This window comes from Amblyomma mixtum, chromosome 7, assembly GCF_055824585.1.
Source record: "Amblyomma mixtum isolate Tamu chromosome 7, ASM5582458v1, whole genome shotgun sequence".
NCBI lineage: Eukaryota > Metazoa > Arthropoda > Arachnida > Ixodida > Ixodidae > Amblyomma > Amblyomma mixtum.
The window spans coordinates 63,494,851-63,507,673 of NC_143018.1; the positions used below are offsets into that span (position 1 = coordinate 63,494,851).

At 53.4% G+C, this 12,823-nt stretch overlaps 1 protein-coding gene across 1 annotated transcript in view; it reads left to right on the forward strand.

Annotated features, from left to right (window-relative positions):
- The window catches only part of LOC149336294 (calcium-activated chloride channel regulator 1-like), a 125,326-nt gene that overhangs the window by 64,832 nt on the left and 47,671 nt on the right, over positions 1–12,823 (forward strand). Inside the window, exons 5-6 of the mRNA XM_089554109.1 lie at positions 634–798; positions 1,609–1,736. Of these exons, the coding sequence (XP_089410235.1) occupies positions 634–798; positions 1,609–1,736 (293 nt within the window). The remainder of the gene's footprint in view (positions 1–633; positions 799–1,608; positions 1,737–12,823) is intronic.

A 12,823-nucleotide genomic window follows, 5' to 3' on the forward strand; every position in this document is an offset into this window, starting at 1 on the left:
TAAGTTCATTTAGACAGTTTCCTTGCTTATTTCTATGAAGACGTGTGCCCTGGGGAAAAACCTTCTGACATGAAGCAGAGCATCGTCCTTTGAGAAAGGACGTCCCAATCTGCTCTCTGGATACAGCTATATTCTGTAGATGTGAAAAATAACATTTCTCATCCCTTCTAGCACCAGCAGCAGTATTGGGCGTGTGCAGGCTACTGCTGATGATAATGATGATGGTAGTGCAGCTGCCAAGCCCCTAGTGTGGTCGCTGAGAACGAGAACAGCCAGAAAAAACAGTCCACGGATGTTTTCTCTTTGTAAAGAACGAGTTCAGTCGTTTCAGGAAGCAAAATAGCTAAGTAAAGGTTATTATACGGCTGAGCCAGTGTACACGACCTGTCAGCTGTAACGGATGAATTGAAGAGAGATAAACACACCCAACAATCAAATCGGTTTACCTATTTCCCTGGCCAGGGATCCCTTCCAACCAAACCAGTAACTGCTGAGCTTTGCAAGAGTGATTGAGAGCTAATAATGAGAAGAAGAAAAAGAAATCAGAACGCAAGTGTTTTTATTTGCATTGCACTGTTGACGTATCAGATGCGTTCATCACTTGGTGAATGTGCGCGCGAATTCTTTTGTCAGGTACAGCTGAATGCTTGCTCAGCCCCTATCGTCTTCATTCCGAGAACGTCGGATGGAGACTTGTGCCCGATAGACAAGAAATGCAGCCTTCAGGGCAACTGCGAGGTCATCTTCCAGCAGGACATACATGACCCTGTCCAGTCATCCATCATGTCTATGCCCTATGTCACCATGTAAGAAGAATGTAAGAATTTTTCACTGACCCTGGTAGTGAAGTGCGGCATCACCCGCTCCCTTTGAAAGGGCTTATTTTACTAACCCTGGTTTAGTGTCTGAAGCAAATCAAGGAAGTTAGCGGTGGCTAAGAGGCCTGCACAGTGATCATGATGTCAAGATATTAAGATAGCACCAGGGTATAGGTGTGCCCTCTTGAATTCTGTCTTGCTCGAAAAGCAGTTTGCGCCACAGAAGCTGTATTTTAGGGAGTGCACCGAAATCTCGCCCGAATTCTTGTATTAGTGAGTAAGCCGTTGGGATAAATATGCGTCATCGGTTATAAAATTTCCCTGCTTGCTAGAGGGAAGACATATCACCAGAGGGAAGAATTCCCATTGGTTGTAAAGAAGAGATATCATAAATAGAAAAACGCTGCAGATGGGAAAAATAAAAGGATGCCCATGAAGTGACGTCACCAGAACGAAAATGACGGCACTTTCGGCAAATGCACTAAAACTATCGAGGCTAAACCTATCGGATTGCCAGCAAACAATGAAATAAGGCGTCCCTGTGAATTTTTTATTATCTCTGTATCCCTCGGCGCAAGTTAGCAACAGCAGCACTCTCCTTCATAACCTGCCTGCTTTCCTGTGCCCCTTCCACTCTGCTTCAGAGATTATCACTTTCCGATGAGATTCATATGCTGCGCTTCTGCTGCGTAAGATCTCGGAGACAAAGTTTTTACCTCCTCCTCTTCTTCTTCTTTGAGACATTGTAACCCACGCTGCTGTGCATCAACGGACTCTTCCCCCGTTACAGATCAGCCAGTTCTGCGACAGCATGGACGGGCCCCGCCGCCACAACCCGTTCGCACCGAACAAGCAGAACTACCTCTGCAATCAGCGGTCCACTTGGGATGTAATCAGAAAACACGAGGATTTCGAGAAGTGAGTGGGGTGGTCCTAGCAGCTGCCGGTCACAAGTAATATCACTGGAGCTTGTCGAAGTACTTAACCGTATAATTACTGTAATAATTCTCGCACGGTGGAAGCGTGGCTTCGTTTTATTCTAACGAGGTGGCTGCATGGCGCGTGACAATTTCCTCGGTGGCAGACGAAGCCCGTCCTCGCGCCAGTCAGTGTGGCCGATGGTGGCAGCGCTTGAGAGGAGCCACATCGGCAACTTGGATCTTGCTGGAGCGCCGATCGTTTGCGGTAACATTGGCAGCTACGTAGCTTACATCGCTCAAGCGACTCACTACGACGTAGAGGCCAGAATACCTAAAGAAAAACTGATGTCACAGCCCACGCTTGCGCAATGGCATCCAGAGCCAAAGTAATCTCCTCGGGGGTTGTTGCCGCAAGGTGACGCTTGCATTAGCGGTCTTTCCGTCGGAGTTGACAACAGAAAGTGGGCAAGCGGGATATTCGCCGAACTTCTTCAGCGCGACGTGATAGGTGGTAGGTGGAAATGTCTTCGTGAAAGGAGAAGGAAAAGAGTGTGTTCAGAAACGCGCGCGGCATCCTGATGTAGAGCAGCTAGAAAGGTGAATATTCGGTGACCTCATGTTTCGCGGTGTTGTATGCGTACGTCACGAATGGTATTAGGGCGTCCCAGTTCCGTTGATCTGATGCCACTACAAGCACAGCGTGTTAGTGAGGGTGCGGCTTGTGCGCTCTGTAAAGCTGTTGATCTGTGGGTGGTAGTGTGTGGAGTGGCGGTAGTTAGATCCGCACAGCCGTTGTAGCTCTTCCACGACGTCAGCACTTAACTGCCGGCCACTCTCGCAGATAACAGCGGTAGCACCATGATGAAGGATAAGTGAGTGCTGCAGAAAAGTTGACACATTACTTGATTTCGCTGACACGAGCGCTAGTTTTCCCGTATCTTGTCAGATAGTCGACACAGACTACAACCCAGCGGCGTCCTTCCGTAGACTTGGGAAAGGGGCCAAGCAGGTCGACACCAACTTTTTCAAAAGGCGCCGATGGTGGCTTGACCGGGTGTAGAAGGCCTACAGGAGGGGATCTGTTTCGCTTTAGACGTTGACATTGGGGACAGCTTGCGACGTATTGTTTCACTGTCTTATTCATGCTGGTAAATAGAAGCGTTCAAGAATCCTCTAAGTGGGCGGTAAACCCAATGTTGACCGGACGTGAAGTTGTCGCGCATGGCGTGCAGCATTTCACTGCGAAAATTCCCTGGGGCAACCAAAAGCATGCAGGCACCACAGAGCAAATAGTTCTTCTTGCAGAGAATGCCGTCCTCAAGGGTGAACAGCGTAGACTGTGATCTGGTGTGGGCCGGAGCAAGAAATCTTGCAACGTGAGGTCGTTATGTTGCTCTCGCCGAACTTTTTTTAACAGTTAAAGCCCGTGTCACACTGCGGAAACTCAACAACGACATCAACTAAAGGCGTTCGCAAGCGAGCCGTCAACAAGTCGCCTAACCAACTCGTCCCACAACTTCTTGTCACACTGCACGAACGGCACAGAAGCGAGACAGATTGCTGCGGTGTTTCCTCGGTATGACAGCTTTCAGGAACCGGAACAATAAACAAACAGCGTTCGTGGACACGGTAGGCCATGTTCGTTGGCCGGGCGAATTTCCTAGAGACACCCCACCAACCAAAGCAAGCATTTTGCTTTGATTCACCTCTTTGGTGTCTTTCGTTTTTGGAAACGTAGTTTTCAACGTACAGAAAAGAGCGTCTCCTTTCGTCGCAATGCTGTCTGCTGCGGTACGGCGTCTCGCAGGCAGGCGCATATGGACGGGAAAGCTGCCGTGGCCACCGTCGGTTGGCGGATCAGGCTGCCATGGAGAAGCACGTTTCCTACGAACCCCTTCGCATTTTTGTGAGCAAGCGTACACTTCTGACGAACGCGGCTCTGTAGGAGCTAAAAGTAATGCCTTGTACCTTGCGTATGGACTGCCTCGGCCGCGAGCTCCAGCAGTTTCTTGACGGGTTTGCGCGCGAGAACCGCCTGAGCAGGAGCTGGCATACGAGTGTGCCAGTTGCTCGCTTGAACGTGACGCCGTCGTATTCGTGCCACCAGTAAAGTGACCTGATCGCGATGATTGAAGAGAGGAGCTTTCCATGGGATATAACAGGCCTAAAATATGAATGGCGTGGTCTGAAGGAATGTGTGTTTCAAGAAATCGCTAGGGCGTACCGTATTTCACAGGTGAGCGCGAGTTACCGGCCCTGCTACTTTGGAACTTGAGATGAACAAGAAAGCAGTGCTGCATTTATTTCTTTAGGACAGCAAAAAGAATAATTGTGCTGGGTTCCCATTTCATTGCTAGAATGATGCGTATAATTTTACATTTTTTTAGTACCCTGACAACGTGGTACAAACTCTCTGAATCTGCCGAGATGGGGGCGTGATTTGTAGTGACCGGCGGGTTTGATAATGCTTTGTGGGACAGCAGCGCAAAATACGAAATGCCTAGAGGTAGACACAGGGCACAGAATGTAGACGCATGTAGCCCGTGTTTGATTCTCCCGCATCAAGTATTCGATAACGCCTTTTTCAGGCGCTATTCGCAGCCCGTCGATCATCGAGCGTGGTTTCTCTGCGGTGGCGGCTCGTCGTCCGAGTCCGTATCGACGGTGCAGTATAGCAGCAAGGCTGAACCTCAGCCGCCGCGCACGGTCTTAGTTCGTCCGATATTCTGCAAAACCACCAGTAGCTACGCAGCGCAAATCGTCTCTTGTTTCCTCACCTGTGCATACGCACGGAGGAGAGCGCTTGAGCAAGAGCAGAGAAGCGCCGGGGAACGCGATTGAAGTGGTTTTTCTGGTGTGACAGAGAGTTTCTGAACAAGTTCCACACATGTGGCCAACACAGACTGGTGGGAGACCGCGACACGTTTCCCTTCTGTTCGAGTTGACGCGATGTGACAGGATCGCCAACCATACGAAACTACTGTTTTCGCAGTGCGGCCTTTACACACGACTGCACAAGCAGTAACGTGTTCGTCACCACTGTGACTTTGGCCGAGCACTGCCACAAGGCCGACACCACTGGCATCAGTGTGGATCTCTGTAGCTGCGGTGGGATCAAAGTAGGGTAAAGGTTTCAGCTGGTTAGAACCACATTCGGCTCTCCACACAAAATGCCAATCTTTACGCTGCAGAGAAGTGAGAGGGTGTGCAAGGTGCGCCGAATCGGTAATAAAGCGGCGCAAATATTAACGCAGGCCGAGGAAATTCTGAAGGGCTTTCAGGGCTCGTGGTTCTTCAAAATTCCGAACTGCACCAAGAGTCCGTCGATAGGGCCAGATTTCCTCCACATCCACGAGGAATCTAAGGACGAAAGTTTGCCGCTCTCTGAAATAGCACTTCTTAGAATTAAGGAGGAATGCAGCCTTGCTGATGCAGTGGAGAACCATACCGAGGCTTTCAATGTGCTCTTTAAAGGTCTTGCTAAAGATGACGACGTCATGCAAATAGCACATGCGTATATAATATTTTAATCCTCGTGGGACCGCATTCATTAAAAGCTCGAATATGGCATTCACATCGCCCAAGCGGAATGGCATGAAGAAGCCGTCGGGAGTCACGAAGGTGGTTTTCTCTCTGTGAAGGATGTACTGGTAATATCCAGTACCCAGATCGGATTTCAAAGGATGATCAGTATGACGCCGAGTGAAGGCGGTCCACAACGTCATCAATGCGCGGTAATTTATACACGTTTTCCTTTGTCATCGCATTTAAGGGACGATAATGGACGCAGCGAGCTATAAAAAGAAAAATGATGGGTGTAATGCTAACATACCGGATGCGGGCAGAGTGGGCGAGGGAACAAACACGGGATAGAGACATCCTAGTCGGAATCAAGAGGAAGAAATGGGCTTGGGCAGGGCATGTGATGCGAATGCAATATAACCGATGGTCCTCAAGAGTAACGCAGTGGACTCCAAGAGAAAGCAAGCGCAGCAGGAGACAGCAGAATGTTAGGTGGACGGATGAACTTAAGAAGTTCGAGGGGACACTGTGGCCGCAGCTGGCAAATGACAGCGTTAATTGGAGAGACGTGGGAAAGGTCTTTGCCTTGCAGTGGGCGTAGTCATGTTGATGATGATGGTGATGAATCGATGCAAAATCACCGTGAGATGTCTTTCTTCCTCACTAGTATTATGGGCGCGGCCCACGAACTGGAAGACAGCGGAATGACTCTGTCCCGCAGCATCTCTTGGACCTTACAGTGAATGATTTTGTCCTCAGCCGCAGCGACTCGATACGGTTTCTGAAGAATGGGATATTTATTCCTCGTGTTAATTTTACGGTGCATATGAGATGCTGGCAACGATGAGAGAGTCACTCTGTGCCTAATGTCGAACACGTGGCAATGAAGCACGATTATGTCCTGCAGTGCACGTCGCTCGGGAGAAGAGAGCGATTTTTTTTTACTGTCTCTCGCAGCTGAGAAGAATAGTCCGATGTTTCGGATGCTGGTCGGCGAGAATAGGAAACGGCCGAGACAGTGTCGGTAACATAGTCGTGAGATCTCGCTAGTCTAAATCGAGACGAAAGGTGCACTGGTTGTGTGGAAAGGTGCACATGCTCGAATAGTAGTAGTAGTAGAAGACGTTTATTCGGCCAAAAGTTACAGGCCGAGCATATAGACCGCCTGGGCGACCAGAAGTCGCTGTTCTTCCTCCCCTTCAGCGCCAAGCCAGTCGAGCCAGGTGGTGATGGATAAAGAAGGTGGGGGGTAGGAACCCGACTGCTGAGCAGCCGGGCAATAGAAGAGGCAATGGGCAAGGTCCGCATAGTTAGAGGGGCAGTTGGGACAGGAAGGGTCCGATCGATAGCGATAGAGAAAGAGGCTAGACGGGGTGATGATTGCATTCATTTGAACGTGCCGAAGAAGGCGAGCCTCCGGCACTGTGAGTGATGGATGAGGGGGAGGGTAAAGGCGTTTGTCGAGGCGGAGCTCGAGGTAGACCTCTTTTATGGTGCGGCGAAGGGTGAGTCTCCCACCGTCCTCCGAGGGCTTGGGCCAGGGGATCAACGGTGCCCGGAAAAGTGTGTCACGGTCGAGCTGATGAGCCAGCTCATTGCCGTCAATCCCTGAATGTCCAGGGACCCAGCGGAGGAAAACGATGGAAGGCTGCAAAGCGGAGACCGCTCGTTCGACCTCCTGTTGAAGAGAAGGGGTTAGGGTGCGTTTCTGTATGTGGTGTATAGCGGCTTGTGAGTCTGAATAGACTGTGTACTCTTGAAGAGAGGGAAGGAGGGCAAATGACTGGAGGGCATGCGCAATGGCGAGGACTTCGAGGGACAATGCATCCGGAGGGCGTAGAAACGACCCGCTGGTGTGAGTTTCAGGAGCGGGGAGGTGGGGGTGGTACAGGGCGTAGCCGCAGGAACCTCGAGGAGCCACGAAGGAGGCATCCGTGTAAGCTACACCCTGGGTATCAAAGAGAGGGGAATGGTGCTGTGCGGCCGCATGACGACGGCCGGCGTGCAGAACGGGGGACATGTTGGACGCGGGGTGGGAATAGGAGAGGTAAACTGGGTGCAGGGAATGGGCGAGATACCCGCTTGAGTCAGTAACCACTGACCCTGACGGGTAAGGGAAAGCCGGGCAATCTGCGAGTCATGATGGAGAGAGAGCATAGAACGGAGAGGATGAAAGAGGCCTGTTGCAAAGATCTTTGCAGTAGAAGTAGTGATAGGGAGGTTGAGAGCTGCCTTGTAGAGGCCCACAAGGGCAGTCTCAACAGCGTTAAGTTGAGTCTGATTGAAGGAAACGTAGGGTGCAAAGTACAAGACCTTGTTGAGGGCCAGCGCGTGGGCAACTCGGCACGCATGAGCCTCGTGGAGACCTGAGCGCCGAGTGACCACGCGCCTCAGGAGGTGAGTTACGGAGTGGCAGGTGGTGACAGCACGGTGGAGGGCTTGCACGTTCTTGGCTGCATGCAAAGGAAAGCCAAGAACTTTGCACTGCGTGACGACAGGAATGGGAGAGCCAGAAAGGTGGAGAGAGACGAATTGGTTGTGTGAGCGCTGGTATGAGGAATGGTTGAGGAGAAGGAGCTCGGATTTTTCAGGAGCAGGAGAGAGGCCAGCAGTGGTGAGAAAGGAGTCGATGAGATCTAGGCCACGTTGCAGGGTGTCCTGTACGTGACCAGGAGAGCCAGACGAACACCAGAGAGTGATGTCATCGGCGTAAAATATATGATGCAGGTCGGGAATTTCAGCTAGCTGGGAGGCGAGAGGGGCCATAGCAAGATTGAAAAGGGTAGGAGAGAGAACAGCACCTTGAGGAGTGCCTCGGGTGAGGTTGTGGGGGTCGGACAGATAGGTGTCGACTCGAAAGCGAGCGACACGTTTAGAGAGGAGTGACCGGATATAACAGTACATGCGGGAGCCACAGTCTAGGGAGGCGAGTTGGGAAAGGATGTGGTCGTGGCAAACACCGTCGAAGGCCTTGCGAACATCGACGGTCACAAGTGCGTGAATTTGAGTGGGGGTAGGTGACAGAAACGTGTGCTGGAGAACCAGAAACATGTCCTGTGCACAGACGTGGCGTCGGAAGCCGATGAGAGAATGAGGGAAGAACTCCCTCGTCTCGAGAAAATTAGAGAGGCGAGTCAGGGCCATTCGCTCAAGGGTCTTACCAACACATGATGTCAGGGAGATTGGGCGGAGGTTAGAGAGAGAGGGAGGCTTGCCCGGCTTTGGAATCATAGAAATGAGGGAGGAGGTCTAGGAGCTGGGCAGGCAGCCGCTGTCCCATGCATCATTGTAGGTTTTAAGGAGGAATTCTTTGGCGCAGTCAGGAAGGTTGCGAAGTGTGGTGTATGTAACGGCATCCTCACCGGGAGCCGAGCGTGTAGCATTAGCAGCCAGAGCCGATTCGAGCTCCCGGAGAGTGAAGGATTGGTCCAGATCGGGGTTAGGCCCACCGCAGTACACCGGGTAGGAGGGTGCCAGAGGGGGCGGGAGATAGAGAGAGGCGAGCTGATCAAAAACATCGGAGGGAGTTCCTTGAGTGAGGGCTTTAGCTAGAGTGGGAGCAAGGGCAGGCTTAGTGCCAAGGAGGGATTTGAAGAGAGACCATGTGGATCGCGAGTGCAATACAGAGTCAAGACGGTCACAAAGAGCACTCCAACGAGAGTGCTCGAGTGAGGCGCAGTGGGCGACGATCTCGGCCCGCAGAGCAGTGATCCGGGAAGAAAGTTGGGCATTTTGGGGTTGGCAGCGGAAGGAGCGTTGAAGACGTTTACGGCGATGCCATAAACGGAGTAGGTGAGGATCTGGGTCTGGGACTGGGTGACAAGAGCGAACACGACGGCTACTGGACGTGAGCGCTGCAGTGATGCGCGACGTCCAGTCGTCGTAGGATTGAAAGGAGTCAGAGGCGAGATTAGCGCGGAAGGCGTGCCAGTCAGTATGAGTGACCGGATGACATCGAGGGATGTGGGAAAGAGAGGTGGAAATGTGGACAAGATAGTGGTCACTGAGAAGAGTTTCGACTGTCACTTGCCAGTGAAATGAAAGTGAACCGCGAGAGAAAGTGAGATCGGGTGTCGTGGGACGCTGTGAGGCAGTGCCCGCTCGAGTAGGGGAGCCAGGAGTATTGAGAAGGGTGAGGTGGCGTTCCTGGGCCAGACAGTGGAGGAGGCGGCCGGGTTCGAGGGTTTGAGGGTAGCTCCAGAGTGTGTGAGGGGCATTAAAGTCACCACCAAAGAGGAGATGGGAGTTAGAAGGAAGAGAGTGAAGGAACTTGCCCATGGCGGAAAATAAAGAGGAGGTAACAGGGGGGTTGTAGAAAGACAAAAGGGCGAGTGAGACGCGGGAAGAAGGGTAGTAATAGACCACACCAACTAAATATTTAAGAAGGACGGAGGGGATATCAAGTGGCTCCACGAGCACGTCGCTACGTACATAAATAGACGCAAGTGGTGTGGCCGTAGCGGCATGGTAGGCGCGGTAGCCTGGGACAGTGCGGGCCGTCCGGGTCTCCTGGAGAAGGAGAAAATGGGGCAGGGAGGGGCGGGCGAGTAGATACTGGTGGAGGGGGGTCTTATTATGGCACAGATTTCGGCAGTTCCACTGCACAATCTCGAGGTCCTCGCCAAAAGCCATTATGATAGTGTAGAGGTAGAACTTCGTGAGGGTACGCGTTCCTTCTTTTTGGCCGGGGGCAGTGACTCATGCAGGGATTGGAGCGTAGAAGTGAAGGATTCTAATTGTTTGGATTGTGCTTGGAGGGTGGTAAGAATCCGCAGAACCGATGTCTCGAGCTGAACCAAGCGAGTGTGGTGTGCCTGTGTGGTGGCTTCGAGAAGATCAGCCAAAGGGGCGACCTGGGCGGTGGAGGAGGGAGTGGTGAGTGTGGCAAGGTGCTCATTTAGCTTGGTAAGCTGGGAGGTAAGAGAGGAGGTGGTTGTCTGGAGGGTTTGGGCCAAGGCGTGGATCTGTTGTTGTAGGTCGTGGGAAATGCGCTGTTGCTCTCGCTGCTGGCGTTCCAGCATAGCGAGCCGGAGGTCGAAGGAGCGGCTCTCGTCAGTCAGGGATGGAGAGGGTGGTGCAGTGGAAGAGACGCTGGAAAGGGACGCTGGAACCGAGGAGCCTTTAACTTTGGCGGCGTAGGAGCCTAGTGGTGACGTGACCGGATGTCACAAAATTCGGCGCATTTTAGAAACAAACAAAGAAAAACCGCCGCGCGCACGGCGTCTCGCCGGCGCGAGCCCAACGGGAGAGAGAGAAAGCCCCGCCGAGCGCGTGCCTCTCTCTCCACCGCCATGGCGTGCGCCGAAGGAATGAGTCATCCACGCCGAATTCTCTGGAACAGACGAGTCGGTTCTACAGCTGACGGGGGGGAAAGGGCGTAGCCTTGCGTGCACTAAGACACGTCCCCCTCGCCCGTCGGCGTCGGCGCCACTCAAGAACACGCTCGAAACTTCGAGATGCGACCCGCGACCTCTGACCAATGGGGACGCGCGGCCGGTGAGAAGAGGAAAGGGAGACAGCACTGCCAATGCTGCGTGTATGTGCGCGCCTACTCTGGCGCGTTGAACAAACAGACGTGGAAGCGAGCCTATAAAAGAAGGCGTTGACAGCTATCAGTCAGTCCGGACCGCCGTTTAAGCTTCGGAGAAGCGCGCCCGTTCGACTCCCGGGGAAAACACCACTCGGCCAGCCACGGACCAACGAGGCAACGTTCGCCAGTCTGCGGGACGGCATCGTCGTGGAACTCTGGTCGTCGGACTGCCGCAGTGCCCGGTGAACAAATTGTGTTTTGTTTGTTTACCTCTCTCTCGTGTGTTAGTGCACTTTAGGTGCAATATTGCCTCTGTATTGTATTCTCTCTCGAGTTTAACTTGCGCGCGTTGCATTGTTTTATTAATCACTTTGTATGTGCTTGTACTAGTGATTGTGTAACCCTCTGTATCGTCTCTTTGCTGCATAAACTTTGTTTTGTTTTGTGAACCTTCGGCTCCGACCCATTCTCTGGCTTGCGACCAGCGAAAGCTGGGCACCGAACGCCCAAAAACCTCTTGTCACTTGGTAGCTGGTCTCCGCTGAGTTTGCCACGCTGAGTCGAGGGCATCTCCTTTGAGTCCGAGACCGCTACCCCCACACGCTCTAAGGGTGTCTGGGAGCTTCCCACTAAAAGTGCGCGAAGTCTGGGTGACACCGGAGCTGACGGAGGTTCATGATTAGAGGAGGAGGAGGGGGTGGGTTGCGTGGCCCGGCGCAAAGCTAGGCGTCGTAGGTACGCAGCTTTGGCACACTCGCGTTGTTTACCGAGGAGAAAGGGGCAAGTGGGGTCGAGGGAGGGGTGGGTGTTTACCTGGCAATGAACGCACCAGGGCTGGGCACATACATGAGCGGAAGGGTCGGCGGGTAGAGGAGCAGCACAGCGACGGCACTTTGCCGGAACGCTGTGCTGTGGACACTGGTGGGCGCGGTGTCCAAGAGCGGGACAACGGGTGCAGGTGGGAGGCTTAGGCTTATGGGGACGGCACCGGAAGGCAACGCGTTTGAAATACACAAAGTGGGGGATTATGCTTCCAGCGAAAGTTATGAGCACCGACTGAGTGGTGCCCATCATACGAGCAGCAAGAATGTCGGTTTTGAATGATTCGATATCATGCATGAGGTCATCAGGGGTGAAGTGGCCACCGACGTTATGGATGACGCCGAGGCATGAGATGGGAGGATTAGGGGCATATGTTTTAATGGTGATAGGCTTACCGTGAAGCTGAAGATGCGTGATAGAAAGCAGGAGGTGGGCGGTGAGAGGGGAATGAGTTTTTAAAAAGACGAGGCTTTGGGCTGGCTTGGCCTGAAGGGTAATCTCCGCACTGCTCTCGGAGGACAGTTGTGCAGCGGAGACGACTGCGGCGAGGACGTCGTAGAGCGGTATCTTGGGGTTGAGGGTGCCAGGGGGAAGCTGTATGCCAACTGTGATGAGCTCGGTGCGGGGCCGGGTGGCGGAGGCAGGCTTACGGCAGGCACCGATGGTGGTCCAGCCGACCTCAGGGGCCGGAATGGGATGGCCGTCGACCGGGGACGCCGTAAGGTCCATGTCTGCTGTGTCGTCAGCCTGAGCCGCAATCTGCGACGCAGGCACCAAGGTGCTGGACTTGCTGTCAGCGGGAAGTGTGGTCCGAGTAGGTGCGGCGGCACTGGCGGCGGCGACGAACGCAGTCGACTGCGATGCGTCTGTGGGCCCGAAGCTCTTGGCTTCCCTTAATGCGTGGAGTTGGCCAGCAGTGGACGCCGCGGCGGTGACGAACGCTGCCGGCTGCGTTGCGGCTGTCGATTCGGAGCTCCCAGCGTCGGTGAACGCGACGGGAATGGGCGCAGTGGTGTGGCCGGTGTTGAACGCAGCCGGTTGAGACATGGCTGTAAGCGTGGTCGGAGTAGGCCCCGCGGCGGCCGCGTAGGAAGAAGTTGACACCGGCGAGGTATGGGTGGGTCTCGGCTTCAGGGGCTTGTTGAGACGCTGCATGCCAGAGGTGCAGGCGCGGCGCGTTAGGGTTAGTGAGGCGCCGCGCCGCAGCAGAT